At 47.1% G+C, this 17,554-nt stretch overlaps 1 protein-coding gene across 12 annotated transcripts in view; it reads right to left on the bottom strand.

Annotated features, from left to right (window-relative positions):
- Positions 1-17,554, bottom strand: part of RALGPS1 (Ral GEF with PH domain and SH3 binding motif 1) — a 303,143-nt gene that overhangs the window by 188,246 nt on the left and 97,343 nt on the right. For all 12 annotated transcript variants that reach the window (XM_019970864.2, XM_019970862.2, XM_019970867.2 and 9 more), the window contains exon 6: positions 11,363-11,446. In XM_019970864.2, the coding sequence (XP_019826423.1) occupies positions 11,363-11,446 (84 nt within the window). The remainder of the gene's footprint in view (positions 1-11,362; positions 11,447-17,554) is intronic.

The following is a 17,554-nucleotide window of genomic DNA, read 5'->3' as shown; positions in this document are numbered from 1 at the left end:
AGGTTCATCCTGTACATTTCTTGTCCCAGTCTGAAACCAGCCATTTCTCCAAGGAGCCTTGGCTCCTTTTATTAGATAATGGAATTAGAAACCAAAATCTGGGAGCATATACGCTTGAGCTACTGAGATATCACTGTTACTAGGTCCTCTCAGATGGCAGAGCAAGGAGGTGTGTGTGTGTGTGTGTGTGTGTGTGTGTGTGTGTGTGTGTGTGCCTGTGCACGTACTAACTCTTGTATATACACATGCCTATAAACATTTCTATATCTAACCATCTGTATCTATACTAAACTAAATGAGCACACACTAATGTCTCCAACTCTAATCCATCACCATATGGATCATTCTAGCCTTCTCCTCCTGTTTGCCTGTAACTTCCCACTCCAGCAGGTGGGAGAAACCGGGTTCCCGCCATCTGCCACCCAATTCCTTAACTGTTCAGTTCCAGTGTCCACGCATAATGGCTTCAGAATTGTTGCCCATCCCCATTTGGGAAACACCTTTACTAGAGTGTAAGACTACATACAGGTCCTTTCATTTTTAGTCTCTCAGGCTCCCTTCAATTCCAGAGTTTCTTAGGATTTCACCTTCTCCCCTCACCCTTCTCAGCGTGGTTGTTTCATACATTTATAATCCAGTGAGGCTCATGCGCTATGTTCTACATTCCATCCTGCTGCTGCTGCTGCTGCATCGCTTCAGTCGTGTCCAACTCTGTGCGACCCCATAGGCGGCAGCCCACCAGGCTCCCCCGTCCCTGGGATTCTCCAGGCAAGAACACTGGAGTGGGTACCTACATTCCATCCTAGGACCCCTCAATCTCCACAAGGAGTTTTCTAAAATCTGCGTACACTGAGGTTTACTGTTAGTGCTGTCAAGTTCTATGTGTCTCCACAAATGCACAGCAGCGTGTACCCAACACATGGCATCGTACAGAGCAGTTTCCACCCTAAAAATCCCCCTGCTCTTCACTTACTCAACCCTCTCCCCTGCTCACGCCTCTGGCAAACACAGATCTGCTTACCATCTCTACAGTTTTACCTTTTGCAGAATTTTTTTCAACATTTTCCCGAACTTTTTTTTTAAAAAATGGGGTAGGTAATCACATTTATGTTGCTTTCTTAGACTATTTTTCTTTCTTTTTTTGGCCACATCGGGCTACTTGCAAGATGTTAGTTCCTGTGCCCTTGGCAACGAAAGCACAAAGTCCTAACCACTGGACCTCCAGGGAATTCCCCAGGCTGGCTTCTTTCACCTTGTAATATGTATTTAAGATTCCTCCATGACTTTCTATGACTTGAGAGTGATTTCTTTCCTTTTTTTTTTTGAATGAATACTATTTATTCCATTGTATGAATTTACCAATCTGTCTATGCTTTAACCTACTGAGGGACATCTTAGTTACTTTCAGTGTCTGACCATTACAAACAAAGCTGCTATAAACAACTGTGTGTATCTGCGTGTATGTGTACAGGTAGACTTAAGATTCCAAATAAACGGGATAAATATTGAAGAATGCGATTTCTGGGCTGTACCATTTTTTCATTCCCACCAGCAGCAAATGCGAGTGTATATTGCTCCAAATACTTGCCAAGAATTGGTATTGCCAGGTTTGGTGTAGGTTTTTGTTTTTTGTTTTTTTGGCTTGGAGGATTTTTTTCTTTTTGTATTTTAGGCATTCTAAAAGGTTGTAGTGTTTTGCATTTTCCCAATGGCAAATAACGCTGAGCATCTTTTCATATGTGTATATGCCTTTGGTATATCTTCTTTGGTAAAGTATTTATTCAGATCTTTCGCCCTTTTTTAAATTGGCTTGCTTTGTTATTGTTGAGTTTTAAGAATATAGTTTGGATTCAACTCTTATTAGATGTGTGTTTCATGAATATTTTCCCCAGGCTGTGCTTTGTCTTTTAATTCTCCTAACTGTGTCTTTTGCAAAATATAAGATTTTAATTTTAATAAAGCCCAGCTTACCAATTCTTTTCTTTCATGGACTGAGCTTTGATGTTATATCTAATAACTCATCACCAACAGTCATGTAGATTTTCTCCTATGTTTTCTCCTAAGTTTTATAGTTCTGTGTCTTATATTTAGGTCTATGGTCAATTTTTATTTCATTTTTACGGAAGGCCTAAAGTCTTGCAGGTTCATTTTTTCAAACACACAAAAGTACTTCCAACCGTTTCAGTACTATTTGTTCAAGAAATTACCCTTTCTCCACTAACTGCCCTCATGCATTTGTCAAAGGTCAGTTGCCTATATTTGTCTGGGTCTAGTTCTGGGCTCTCTATTCTATCGACCTAGGTATCTATTCTTTTGCCAGTACCATACTGTCTCAATTACTATAGCTTTACAATCAGTCCTGAAATCAAGCAGAGTGAGTCCTCCAGCTTTGTTCTTTTTCTGGTTATTCTAAGGCTTTAGCCTTTCCATATAACCTTTAGAATCAGCTTGTTGGTATTTACGAAATAGTCTCAGGAGACGGGGGTTCAATCACTGGGTTGGGAAGATCCCCTGGAGGAGGGCATGACAACCCACTCCAGGATTTTTGCCTGGAGAATACTGTGGACAGAGAAGCCTGGCGGGCTACAGTCCATGGGGTCACAGAGTGTTGGACATGACTGAGCACCTGAGCACGGCACACAGCACATGAAATAGCTTGCTGGGATTTAAAAAAAATAAGTTTATTTATTTATTTACTGCTGGCTGTGCTGGGTCTTTGGTGCCGCTCGGGCTTTTCTCCAGTTGTGGCAAGCAGGGGCTACTCTCTAGTTGCAGTGCGTGGGCTTCTTTTTGTGGGGGCCTCTCTCATTGCAGAGCACCATCTCTAAGGCATGCAGGCTCAATAGCTGTAGCTCACGGGCTTAACTGCTCCGTGGCCTGTGGGATCTTCCCAGATCAAGGATCCAACCTGTGTCTCCTGTGTTGGCAGGTGGATTCTTAAGCACTGAGTCACCAGGGAAGCCCAGCTTGCTGGGATTTTGACTGGAGTTGAATTGAGTCTACAGATCAAGAAAATGGAACAAGTCTACGGAACAAGCTGAAGTCTTAATAACGTGTCTTCTAATATATGAAGACAGAATATCTATTTCAATCTACTTTGACTTCATTAGGGTTTTATAGTTTTTCACATATAGAACCTGTACGTACTTTGTTAGAGTCATACCTAAGTATTCCTTGTGTGTGTGTGTGCACACACTACTGTAAATGGTGGTGTTATTTTTTAATTTCAAATTCCAATTCCTCATTGCTGGTACACAGAGACGTTTTTATATTGATTCTGTGCCCTGAATCCTTGGTATACTCACTTATGGTTCCAGAAGTTTTAAAAATAGATGTCTTTGGGATTTTCTGCACAATCATGTCATCCTTTTAAAAATATTTTTATTTACCTATTTTGGTTGCGTGGGGTCTTACTTCCAGCACAGATCGTCCACTGTGGTGCAAGGGCTCAGCAGTTGCAGCATGTGGGCTCAGGTGCTCCAAGGCATGTGGGATTTTAGTGCCCTGACTACGTACCCTGCGTTGCGAGGTGGGCTTTACCACCGGACCTCCAGGGAAGGCCTAATCATGTCATCTTTGAATAAAGGCAGTTTTAGTTCTTCCTTTTCAGTCTGAGTATCTTTTTATTCCCTTGTCTTACTGCACTAGCAAGGACTTCCAGTTCGATGTTAAATGGCAATGGTGAAAGAGCACGTCCAATCTTAAAGGGAAAGCATCGAGCGTCTTAACGTTAAGTATGATGTCAGCTGCAGGGTTTTCCGTAGATGTGTTTTATCAAGTTGAGGAAGTTGCCCCTCTATTTCTAATTTGCTGAGAGTTTCTTTGTAGTATGAATGCATGCTGAATTTTGTCAAATGCTTTTTTTTGGGTCAACTGATAAGATGTTATGCTTTTTCTTCTTTAGCCTGTTAATGCAGTGGATTACATTAATTCATTTTCAACTGCTGAATCAGTCCATGCACACATGGAATAAATGCCTCTTGGTCACGGTGCTAGTAAGCTTGTAAAACACATAAGCTATTACGATCACGATTACTGTTTTGGTGGTAGAGCTAGCACTGGAGTTAAGGCACTGGGGACTAAGATATCCTCGGGGAATTTTCACAGCAGTATTAGAAGTGAATAAAGCAGAACAGTTATGAACACAAAGAGCTTTAGCTAATCAACCACAAATGAAAACAATCAAAGCATAAAGTAAAGAAAAATCCAGGTTTTAGAATGCTATCTTTTCTTACAAGAAAGTGACTTTTGCTCCAAATTTCTCAATAAGCCCACTCATGGTTTCCTTAGAAACCTGGAGTAAGATGGGAAAGCAGAGGTCCCAGCCTCTCCCTGCTCCCACCACTAGATTTCTGGCGCTGCAATAAAACACTGTCTGGTCTCTGCCTGAGCCTCCATGGGCAGGGAACCACCCTGTATCAGGAGAAAGCAACCGCCTACCCACTTCTATCCCCTGCTCCCTGCACTTACTGATTAGGCCCCATAGGTTCTATTCAGTCCGTTTCCCCATAAGAACCCCTCAATTACTTGAAAACCTTAATTACCTCCTCTCCAAGTCTTCACATTCCTAGATCCTTCCTCTGATCCTTGTATAACATGCTTTCTTTCCCCTCACCCTCCGACCCTCTGATCACTGTGACATCCCAGTCTTCACATGGGGCACCGAGGTCCAGGCATAACTGTCTAGGAGTGGTTGGATAAAGCATAGTAAAGTGGGATTATCACACACCTATTAGAACTGAGCCATTCTAGTTTAAACTTTTAATTTAAATTTCTTAAAAAACGACAATACCAATTACTGGCAAGAATATGACGCAACACAAGCTTCCCTTCATTGCTGATGGGAATGCAAAATGGCACAGACAGGATCCAGTAACTACTCCTAGGTATTCACCCAGTTTATCTGAAGTCTTATGTCCACACACCAAAAAAAACAACATGCAACTGTTTATAGCAGTTTTATTCATAATTATCAAAAACTGGAAGTCCTTTAATAGATGAATGGATAGACAAACTGGTAAATCCAAACACTGAATAGTACTTACTTAAAAAAAAAAAAGCCATCAAGCTATAAAAATACATGAATGAATCTTAAATGCATGTGGCTAAGTGAAAAGACAGTCTGAAAAGGCTACATATATATGCGTCCCCTTTTTTTTCAGAGTCTGGAAAAGTGAAGCTTTAGAGATAGCAGGTAGATCAGCATCTGGACCACCACCTTCCTCTCCATAGCAAATCCTGCCTTATTCTTTGGGCAACTTCAATATCACCTAAGACCATCGCCTTGAGACCATGGCCTCAAGGTCACGTTATCATTTCGGCAGCTATTACCACCCACCACTCCGGTCACCTCCTTCTCCTAATTACCAAGGACTGCCCTGCATCAGAGACCTGAAGTTCCAGTCTTGGGCCATAACCTTTAACCCTTCTAGTCCTTACTTTCTCCTTGAGTCCACCCCCAGCCCTGTGCCCACCCTTCCCTCTCGCCAGACTCTGGAGTCCCTGGAAACCCTTCCCTTCTTAAAAGCAGACAGATCCTCTATCATTTGTCACTTCAGTCCCTTGCCCTGGGGTCCTTCAAAAAGAATCTGCTTTGCTAATTGTGGATGGATCCAACCACTTACCTTCCTGTGCCCCTTTCTTTTGGCTGCCAAGTGCAACTAGAATAAAACCATCCACCCTCATGCCCTGGGGTCACTTTAAAAGCCACAATCTCTATTTCATCTGGTCCACTGGCTCTACCCATGAGTCTTTCTATATTTCCAGGGTCAGTTTTCTCTTTTCCCTGGGTGGTTTTTTCAAGCTTTCCCCAGCTCCCTCAAGCTTCCCTGCTGTGTCCCCAGCTTCACCTCCAATTCCATAAGGAAAGAGGAGCCACGAACCTCCTCGCACCACACCTACAAGCAGACCTGTGTCTGTATCTTTCCTTTCTGCAGACTCGCCTTTTACAACGCAGAGTGCCCAGGTCCCGGCCTCTCCCACCTCTGCTGGAACTTCACTTCATTACGTATACCTGCTCTCTTCTCATCTTTAATTTTTCCTGGCCTACTGGCTCCCTTCATTCAAAATAAGAACATCCCCAAAGCTCTTTCCGCTGAAAAGAAAAAAGGACTATTACTACCTCCCTGAACGTCTTCAGTCCCTGCAGCCACTCCTCATCTTTCTCGTTGGGAGCATCGCCTACATCTGCTCTCTCCATTCCCTCACACCTCCTACGGCTCAGCCTGCTACAGCCCAGCTTCTATTTCACATCCCCACAAAACAGCTCCTGCTGAGCTCACCACCGCCGTGCTGCTAAGACTTTCTTTCCAGTCCTTTTAACTGACCCATTCTGTAGCATCCCCATATCCTTGAGACCCTGATTTCCAAACACCACTTTTTCTGGGGGATCTTCTCATCCCCGGGCTGCTCGTTCTCAGCCCCCTCTCCTCTGCCCTTCCCACTCTCACAGGGACTTCTCTTGCTCCCAGGGTGATCCCATCCACTCCTGTGCTTCGGATGCGGCTGATTCAATACCTGCATCTCCATGCTGAATCTTTCCCCTGACTCCCAGACGCAAACATCTGATACCTGCTGCACAGCTGAACTCACACATCCAAACCCTTCTCATCTCCTCCCTCACAGCTGCTCCTCCTCTGTGCTTACTATCTCAGAGAGAGATGCTGCCAAGGACCAAAGGGGCCCTCCTTGCACCTCCCTGTCATCTCCCTCCACGTCTCATCAATCACCAAGAGCTACCACTTGGTCTCAATATTCTGTTGAGTCCGGCCACTTCACATCTCTATTCTTCACCTGGATGAATGGGACAGACTCCAATCCAGTCTCCTGGCCTCCCTTCCTACTGCCCACACCTCTCCTCTGGTTTTCCCATCCTAATGCTGATTCTCCTGGACTGTCAGCCCCTCCATTACTTCTGTCTCCTCAGCTAGACTGTGAGCAAGGGCTACATCTAGTTTACTATTGACCACCCTGGACCAAAGACAGAGCCTGGGACATGCTCAGTCAATACCTATTAAATAAATAAATGAATGTAACTAGAAGCAATGAGCCTCAAATGAAAGTGGGTTTATACAATGAGGAAAGAACAATTGTTTGGAAGTAGCTTTTGGAAGGGAAAATGCTAACACTGCCTCCCAGCTCTGTGATAAATGAGGTCTGGAAGAACCAGGGGGATCTACTGGAGTCATGTTCAGAAAAATAGGGGAGGCCTTTCAACAGAGAAACTCACCAGCTATGTGACTTTGAGCAAGTTATTTCACTTTCCAGAACCTCAGCTTTCTCATTCATAAAATGGGTTTAAAATATCAGCCTCAGTGGGCTTTGTGAAAACAGAATCAAATGCAGGTTAAATGCTCAGTACAGTGTCTAACTCAGGTGAGTTGAGCCGAAGTGTTCAATAAACATTTTTTTTAAGAGTCTTGATTAAAGCCAAGGAGGAGTGGGAACATTCAGGGGTTAGGCTAATGACGGGAGTTGGGGGCAGGGGGGAAGCGGGCAGTTAGAAGAGTGATGGGGTATCAGCAGGAAAGCTCCGAGCAGGATGGAAGAGTGCAAGAGGGAAGAGGGTCTGTGGGGGCCCTGCCATCACTCTCAGCCACTTCCTGCCCGAGCACCGACTTTCCTGGAGGAACTGCCGGTCCTCCAGTCTCACTCCCTGCCTCCACCGGAAGGCCTGCTTCTGAGACTTGGCCAGCCAGGGCCTCCTGTTTCCTGTCAGGGCCATGAGGTCAGGGTGCACAGCAGAGGATCCAAACCACGGCCATCAACCCGGAGTCTCCAGTCCAGGACGTGGAGTGGAAGAGGGGCAGGTCTTTGCTGCGGGAGTTGCCCTCACAGGGAGCTGCCGGGAACCAGAGAGGAGGAGGCTGCTTGTGGGGAGCCGGCGCAGAGGAAAGCGGGACCCCCAGGTGGAGACGGCAGTACGGCCTGAGGCCCCCTGGAAATACGTTAAGTCTAACCTCTCCCTGGATTTGTTCCGTGAGCCAGTAGGGGTTTCCGTCATTAGAAACTATGTGTATATATCAGTCCTGAGTAGAGTGAAAGCCACCCTCCCGGGCAAAGCGTTGAGAACCTCTGCCCTGTCCAGTCCCTACTAATATGTAAGGATCTTATGACCCACACTTGGACTTGTCCAGGCCTTAGAACAGGTTAGCAGCAGAGACTAGACTGGAACCAAGTTCTCCCAATTCCCTGTCCATTTCTTCCAAATTCTTCATCTTCAGGACACAATCCCCACCCTACCACCAGCACTTGGGCCCAAAACTAACCTTCCTTTCAGCTTGTAGCTCCCATGATGCTGCTGCTGCTGCTAAGTCGCTTCAGTCGTGTCCGACTCTGTGTGACCCCACAGACGGCAGCCCACCAGGCTCCCCTGTCCCTGGGATTCTCCAGGCAAGAACACTGGAGTGGGTTGCCCTGTCCTTCTCCAATGCATGAAAGTGAAAAGTCAAAGTGAAGTCGCTTAGTCGTGTCCGACGCTTCGTGACCTCATGGACTGCAGCCTACCAGGCTCCTCCGTCTGTGGGATTTTCCAGGCAAGAGTACTGGAGTGGGGTGCCATTGCCTTCTCCGCCCATGATGGTACCACCTGTTTTAAAGCTAATTTGATTTGTTTACTGTGTGTCAGGTGCTGAGCTAAACCTTTTACATCCATGATTCTCATCTGATCTTCAAAAACCACTTGAAATGATTCTTCCTATTTCATAAATGAGGAAGGTCAGAGGCTGAAACACATGTCAAGATCATACAGGTAACAGGTCATACAGCTAAGATGCACACTCCAGTTTGTTGGATTCCACACAACCACAGCTTCTCAGCCTGCTGTCCTCTAAGGTATTCATGCAAAAACTCGGGGGCTGTGGGAGGCCAGCAGAAAATCCAGTCACTTAACTTAAATGCACTCACTTAAATGCAAATGTATACATGTGCCTATTTATCTAAGGGCAGGTTCATTGGTGATACATCAGATTCTCAACAAAAAACAAAAACCCATGATTCAAAAAGGGTTGAGAACTTCTGGCTTTACGATAAACTCCCTGGGGCCAAGACACAGGCCTGGCCCATAACAGACCCCTAGGGAACTCAGCCCAGCTCTTCCGTCCCAGCCATTCCATAAACAAATGCTAAGGGACGCAGGCCCCATGGAGGAGCAGCCACGTCCTCCGGGGCTGACCAGAGCACTGGCTCTGATTTGGCCACAGGGAGCCTCAGATTCCCCAGCAACCTCCTTCCAATCAGCTAATCTTTCTTTTTCCCCGCCCTGGCCAAAAAATGCTTGAATGCCTACTAGACACAGACACTGTGCTAAGAGCTCTACCTAGATCATCTCATTTAATGTTTGAAACAACTGTGCAAAGTGAGTACTACTATGATTTTCATTTGCAGATAAGCAAACAGGCTCAGAGAGGTAAGTGACCTGCTTGCCTTTAGCTGGAGTCTGATGAGCAGCTTGGTTGACACATATGAAAGTTGGCCAGGAGGGGATGGATACCAATCAGTTCATCTCAGGGAAAGCAGCTCTGGTGGCTGACAGCCTGGCCATGGGCCAGTTTTCAAGCCAGAGCTGGTACCAGGGCTACGTCTAGGAACTGCTCTCTAAGCGGCTCACAGGCCGGCAGTAAGACCATCTCTCAGAGCATCCTGTTTGGGAAAAGGCAGCTTTACTTCTGGCTTGCTTCACCCGCTTGGTCCGAGCTGGACACGAAACAACTGTTTGCAGAACAAGCCGCACTGCCCTTTGCCAAGCTGACCTGGCCTCCGCGTGCAAAGCAGATTACATCAGAGCCCCCAGTGGCCCTCCTCCGGGAGCACTGTGGCTGATCAGAGGTGGGACTCGGCTGGCTTCCAAATAGTTTTGCTAAGGAAACTATGAATCCCCTGATAGTGTGTACACATCTGGTTGTTTTTAAAAGACTAAGCTCAGTTGAAAAGGAAAAGATTTTGAAAATAAAGAGTAAAAAAAAAAACACACACAAAAACACAAAAGGCTTCAGAATTTCTCTTTTCAAAACAAACGATGTACAGTTCCTACTGCAGATGCAGCTAGGCCTTCTGTAGTTCCTACTGTATCTCATAAAACAACGGTAACGTGAACTCCAGCCCTGATCAGCTGACTACAAGCTGGTGCCTCTCTGAGGGCTCCCGCTGTGCTCGGGGTGGTAGCCAGCTGAGGCTGGAGAGGCTGAATAATGGTGATGCATAGCACCCGGCATTTCCGAGAGGGATGGCCCAGCTGGAGGGAAGGCCCAAAGGGATCCCAGGCCCAACACTCCAGGCTCCAGTCACGTAGGCTGTGCAACCTCTAGGCCACTGTCCTCATTTGAAACCAGAAAAACAGAACAAAGAGGAAAGGCTGTCAACAGTCCCATTTGGAGGTTTGGTCTATTCAAGGGGGTCTTGCAGGGTACTTTCTACCGAAGATCATGTTCTGGCAGGTCTGTCTGAGCAATCAGAAGCCCGCGCCCCCAACCCCCTGGCTCGACTGGTCCAAGTCTCTGATAACATTCCTTTAGGTGGGGATGCAGCTTCATACCTGGAGCAAAGCTTCTGAGTGAGCCTCGCTGGTCTGTAGTAGTAGCATGGGTGGGGCCAGTGACCAGGTCATCAGGAACTCAGAGAAATTCAATTTGAGGAGCATTTATTGAGCACCTCATTCTTACACGCTACACATACTTACTGAATACAGCTGACACTGGGTAAGGTGGTAGGGGAAGCAGAGATGAACAAGACAAACACAGTTCCTGCCCTCAGGGAGCCCACAGACTGGCAAGGAAGATGGAGACTGAAGAGCTACACAAAGTTCGGCCAGACGGGGAAAGGGCCACACGGAGACCCAGAGAAGCAATGAGGGCACATGTGACGGGGAGCCCTTACACCGGCTGGGATTCATGGAAGACTCCTGGAGAGGGTGACATTCTGGCTGAGATCAAGTTAGGAGCTGAACAGGGAGAACAGCACAAATGGGGGCCTCATGGGACTGAGACGTGATGCAGCAGGAAAGAGGGGGGAGGCCAGGAAGGCCGAAGTCCACAGAGTAGAGGGGAGGCATGAGATGAGGTCGGAGGAGGGGACAGAAGCCAGACCCTCGTGCAGGACCTTGCAGAGCACATTAAGGTGCTCAGAGAACCTCAGCTTCAGTGGAACTGGAAGCCACTGAAATGATTTAGATACAGACAAGATGTGTTCAATTCCATCTGTTGTGTGAAAAAGGACTGTGATAGCACAAGCACGGATGAAGGTAGGGGGTTCAGGAAGAGGGGTCTGGACTCGGGCCAGCGCCTGGGAGTGAAGCCTGGAGGGGCTCCCAGCCTACGGGGGACAACAGATTACTATCTGCATGCGCATGTGCATGGGATGTTCTTACCTGGTTAAACCTCCGGGTAAAGGCCACGACGTTGGGGGCGAGACTATGTTTCTCCTTCTTACTCCATCCACAGCTGGCTAGTTCCTAGGAAGCACAGAGTCAATTTCAAACAGTGATTCCAATGAGGATGCAAATACAGACGGGCATCTACCTGGAAGGTGGGCCCAGAGGTGGGGAAGGGCTGAAACCTTGGCCATCTGTGCCCTCCCAGGGTGCGGGAGAGTCTCCTCCTCCTCTGGAGAAAGGGGCTGGGTCCACAGGCAGAGGGCCATCCTGGGACCCCCAGAGGCGAGGGTGAGAAGCAGGTTACTTATCTCCACAACCCCAGCCACATCTCTCGGGACTTCTGTGCCCAAATTATTCTCAACCCGACAAGGCCACTCTGCCAGCTCCCTGGGACTAGAAGTCCCTTCTTACTGAAGACTGTCTGATAGAGGGTATAATGTTATAATAAGCAGGATTCACCACCCCCTCCCAGGGCTAACTTAAAATTTGGCTGAAGATTCTCATTGGCCCAGGGACATCCTCCATTCCTGGAATCAGAGAACATCCCATGCCAAGCCCATTGCTATCAGAGAATATTTTGGATGACCTTGGATTCTTTCCTGAAGCTGGCCTCTCCTATCTCTCACACAAGCAAAGAGGGGCAGGAGGAGAGGTGCCCTAATATCTCTTTCAGGAGCCTTGTCTCTTTTTTCCTAGCAAGTTTAGCATTATAATTTGAAGAATCAAATGACCTAAATATTACCTATCAGTGAGGCTGGTACCATGAACCCCCGCTATGTGTGGGCAGAGAACAGGAAGCCTCACTTTTTATCTCACAGAATTCTCACCATATCAGTTTTAATAAAGAAGAAGAGGGCTCAGTACTACTCATCCTCCTGAATGAATGCTCTGAAAATCACTCAGTCGTGTCCGACTCTTTGCAACCCCATGGACTATACAGTCTATGGAATTCTCCAGGCCAGAATACTGGAGTGGGTAGCCATTCACCATTCTCTTCTGCAGGGGATTTTTCCAACCCAGGAATCTAATCGGAGTCTCTTGCATTGCAGGCGGATTCTTTGTCAGCTGAGCCACCAGGGAAGCCTAAGAATACTGGAGTGGGAAACCTATCCCTTCTCCAACAGCTCTTCCCAACCCAGAGATCAAACCCAGGTCTCCTGCATTACAGGAGGATTCTTTACCAGCTGAGCTACCAGGGAAGTCCATTAATTTGGTAGCTGTTCCCTTCTCCAGGGAATCTTCCCAACCCAGGGATCAAACCCAGGTCTCCCGCATTGCGGGCAGATTCTTTACCAGTTGAGCCACCAGGGAAACCCAAAAAAACTGGAGTGAGTAGCCTATCCCTTCTCCAGAGGATCTTCCCGACCCAGGAATCTAACCGGAGTCTCCTGCATTGCAGGTGGATTCTTTGCCAGCTGAGCTACTAGGGAAGCCTTGGCCCCCCTTCTGTTCCCTTTCTTTTCACAAGTAGACATGAGTCTGAGCCGCAGAGTTTACCTCTGTTTACCATGATTCTCCTTGCTCTGAAATGTATATCTGGGTTTCTTTCCAAATATACTTGACCCACCTCTGCGCCACTGAGCCCTCCCACCACCCACTTTAGAACACATGCTTCCATCAGTCTGCAGATGTGCATCACTGCCCTTTTGAAGTATAGTTGTGAAGGCAAGAGCTTCTCTTCCTTCTCTCCTAAAGCCATCTCTGAAATGTATGGACTATAATCTGATAGAAAAGAGAATTTGTAAAACTGATGTTCAAGGACTGATTGTTGCCCAATTGCTGGTGACTGTTCCCCTCTTTGTTTTTTCCTGAACTCTTTAATAAACAGAAGTTATATACATATCCATGGGGGCGGTGCACATCGCATGTTTGTAAGTGCTCGTTTAATTCAGTGCTTGGGTCTTATTTTCACACCGTGTAGGAAGGCATTCTCAAAGGGAGCAGTGTGGACCTGACAGACAGACCGAGGTCAGAGTCTGCCCTCCACATATCAGCTGCATTCTGAGAAGAACCTCAATTTTCTCATCTTGAAATGGGTATGATGATATATTTACCCATCTTGAGAACAGGTAAGTGAGCTTAAAGCACACACAGGGCACCTGGTATGCAGCAATTACTTGATAAAGGTCGCCCCACTCCTCTTCCCAGCATCGGCCACGTGCTGTCAGACATGACTTTAACTCCAAACACTCCCTTCTTTATTCTACATGTGCTCTCACTGCTGTCTTGAATTACTAACAAAAATCTACCATTATTTCTTTTTCATTTTGCTGATGTCATGCAGGCAGGAACCAAAGCAGGTACTTAACACATCTGCCCCAAATTTGCTTGATTTGAACATTCCTAAGAACTTGATTTAAAAACTGAATGCAGGGACTTCCCTGGTGGTCCCATGGCTAAGACCCTGTGCTCCCAGTGCAGGGGGTCTGAGTTCAATCCCTCCTTGGTCAGGGAACTAGATCCCACATGCCACAACTAAGACCCAGCGTGGCCAAATAAATAAATAATTTTAAAAATAAATAAATAAATAAAAACTATGTGCAATTCTTGGACCCTTTCATGCTACAAGACATGTCACATTCAGAATTCAAACCTCAACAGGGTAAAACACTATGTTTGAGCGATCCCTTGATAAAAGAGAGAGAGTCCTTTCTTTGCTGTGAATCCCAAGCCTGTCACTCTTTTCCTTGGGGACCACTTTCCCGGCATCAGTTTCATCGAGACGGAGGAAGAGAAGGGTGCTGAGACTAACTCCACAGAACTCTGGTGGAGACCAAGAGAGACAAAGCCCGACAAAGGAGAGGACATGCAGGGCACAGGCCTGGCTCACAGCGGATTCATCTGGGGAATGCACAGGGCATGAGCCTTCCTCACGGCTGAAATCTCCCAAAACTGGTGCAGAGAGATTTATCAAGACGTCTAACGAAATAAGACCATTCTAACTGCACTAAAACAAGTCCTGGGCCCAGCCTCTTTGGCACCATTCCTCTTCTGTGTTTGGCCTTATTGGAATACAAGAGATTCCATCTGTGTGAAGCGGGTTTGGAAAATGTGAAGTAATAGAGCAACACTCTTCCAGTCACTAGTGCCTAAAAAAGGTCTACACTACGGAACTGATTTGAGCATAATTCAGTTAAAATTGACCAGAGGAGACGGGGCTGGTTCTGGAAGAGAGACGAGGGGCTGGGCTGAGGCTAGTAAGGCCCTTGTAGCCTCCATGCTGGAGAGCCAGGCTGCTGTCCCCGGGCCGCATGGGGCCCTGGTCTTGCCCAGGCTGCCCCTGGTTCTGAGCTGTCTGCCGAGGTCCACTGGACATGAAAGGACAGGAAGAACCCGGTCAGTCCTCCCAGCCTCCTGTAGCAGCTCTCCTCCATCATGCAGCTGTTGCCCTGGGTTTATCAGGGAGAAACTTTCTGCCACTAAATAAGCTGCCTCCTCTCCCTTCCTCGGGCTTCAGTGGAAGGCAGGTCCTGTCTTCATAGGCCCCATCTTCTGGGCTCTGGCTCCCTTGCCCTCCCTGCTCAGAGCTCTTGCTCTGATGCCTTTTCTGGTACCTGTATCTTCAAACCTCTTCTTCTCCAGTTTCTTTCCTGCTAGCATTTTAAGACGCTTAACATAAGCCTCTTCGGCAAATAATAATAATGGTGATGACATATCACTTTGACAGTAATAACCAAGGCCATCTTTTCCAGACCTCCGGCTCCTCCAGCTTTTACTCACTCTTTCTTCCCTTTTCAGGCACATCTATTGAAAGCGTTCCTGGCTGCCTCTTTCTTGATCCCCTGGCAGGGGAACCCCTCTGTTTTCCACTCTCTGTCCTCGCCCCTCAGCTCTGCATTCTTCTGCTTGTCTTCTCGCCTCTTGAGCCACACCCGCCCCTAATTCTGAGTGGTTTTTCAGTTGCTTTATTCTTTTCTGACCCATGTCCCCCAAGTAATGAAAGTGTTAGTCACTCAGTCATGGGGTTAACTCTCTGCGACCCCATGATCAGTAGCCCAGCAGGCTCCTCTGTCCAAGGAATTCTCCAGACAAAAATACTGGAGTGGGTTGCCATTCCCTTCTCCAGGGGATCTTCCCGACTCAGGGATTGAACCCAGGTTTCCTGAATTGCAGGCAGATTCTTTACCATCTGAGTCACCAGGGAAGCTCCCCATGTTTCCCAAGCCCCACATAAACCTGTCCAAGGTCACCTTCCAGGAAGATGTCTGCATCCCTTCCAGGAAGATCACACTTCCCCATGGCTTCCAGCACATGCCCATGTCCAGCCCAAGTTTCTCTTCTGACTCCAGACCAGTAGAGTCAGCCCCCTGCTGGCCACACCTTCCTTGGCCTCCCACAAACACCCTAAAATCAGAAGGCCCAGAACCAAAAGGGTGTCTGATCAGCTGCCTTAAATAAAGAACACCTAAAGACAAGAGAATCATTTAGACGTTCAATCAAACAAAGGACAGTGTTTATAACAAAAATGTCCATGGAAAAAATCCCTAGCCAGTGTAAAAACAATTTTGTCTTAATATCCCCATCTGTTAAGCATTCCTGGGTGAGAACAAGAGTCAACACTGGTCTCTGCTCACCCTGGAAGCTTCTCTGGCCACCAGCTTTGTGCTTAGGGTTTTAGGAGTCAGATGCCCTGAGGTGGCCTGAGAAAGGCCTGGCCAAACTGTGTCTGGGGTCAGTGAGGTAAGGCCCTGGAAGAGGCGATCTGGGAAAGGGGACAAAATTCTCCCAGAAGACCCCCACAGGATCTAAGCCACTGAGCCACAGGCAGCCACACAAGGCCCTTCCACGCATGAGCTAATTCTATCTACGATCTTCTCCAAATTACATTCCTAAAACATGCCCACATGGAAAATGTACCACCTCAAGGGAAGGTCACTAAATCTGACCTCAGGGACCACCACCAGGCGGCACCAGCCAGTGACATCACATTACCATCTTGCTCAACGGCAATCTTTTCCCCTTCTTCCTCTCTCCATGTTTCTCCCCACTCCTCCCATCCTACCCTCTGGGACAATCTTCAGAAGAACCGGCGGGACAGTCATGCACTAGTCAGAGTTTTAGAAACACCCTAGGGAGTGGGTGACCCACTGAGGTAGTGGGGAGAGACAGCACCAGTTTGTGGGTTGGCAGTGGGGGTCTAAGGAACAAGACATTTCAGAGCTCTCATACCTCACTGCTGGGAATGCAAAATGGTAGAGCCATTTGGGAGGGCAGTTTGGCTAATTTTTTTTGTGTGTGTGTGTGCCAAGTCTTAGTTGGAGCATGCAGGATCTTGAGTTCTGGCATGCAAACTCTTCATTGCAGGATGTGGGATCTAGTTCCCTGACCAGAGATGGAACCCAGGCCCCCTGCATTAGGAGCACAGAGTCTTACTCACTGGTCCATCAGGGAAGTTCCTGGCAGTTTCTTTTTCATTTTAAGCATATATTTAGCAAATGACCCAGCAATCTCACTAAAGCAAACATCTGTCCACACACAAAAGAAACATGTGCATGTTTATCTCAATTTCCTCAAACTGAAAACAACCCAGATTTCTATCAGGTGGTGAAGGGGAAAACAAATTGTGATCCACTGTTATAATCAGCCACTACTCAGCAATAAAATGTATGAACTACTGATACAGACATCAGCACAGAAGAATGTCAAAAACTATGCGAAGTGAAAGGAACCAAACAGAAAAATATTATAGGATTCCTCTTTTACGACATTCTGAGGAAGGTGAGAACTACAGGGACAGAAACTAGATTACCGACTGCCGGTGGCACAGGGAATGGGGCACAGAGAAGTGTTGAGGGGCTAGGTGAGTTCTCACCCTGGGTCCTGGTGGCCCCATGAGAAAATGGTCGTCCTGCCTACTGCATCCGCAATTTCACTTTCTGCAGTTTCAGTTACCTGCAGATCCGAACATATTAAATGGAAAATTCCAGAGATAAACAATTCACATGTTTTCAACCGTGCACCGTTCTGAAGGGTGATGACATCTCATGCCCTCCAGCTCTGCTCGGCTCAGGACATGAATCATCCTTTGGTCCACCGTGTCCTGCCCCTTCATTAGTCACTGAGTAGCGGGCTCAGTTATTAGACTGATTGTCGTGGTGTTGCAGGGTTTGTGTTCAAGTAACCCTTATACTTAATAATGGCCCAGGGATCTTCCTGTTGGTCCAGTGGTTAAGACTCTGAGCTTGC

This window comes from Bos indicus, chromosome 11 (genome assembly GCF_029378745.1).
Source record: "Bos indicus isolate NIAB-ARS_2022 breed Sahiwal x Tharparkar chromosome 11, NIAB-ARS_B.indTharparkar_mat_pri_1.0, whole genome shotgun sequence".
Taxonomy (NCBI): Eukaryota; Metazoa; Chordata; class Mammalia; order Artiodactyla; family Bovidae; genus Bos; species Bos indicus.
This window is presented reverse-complemented; position numbering and strand designations above follow the sequence as displayed.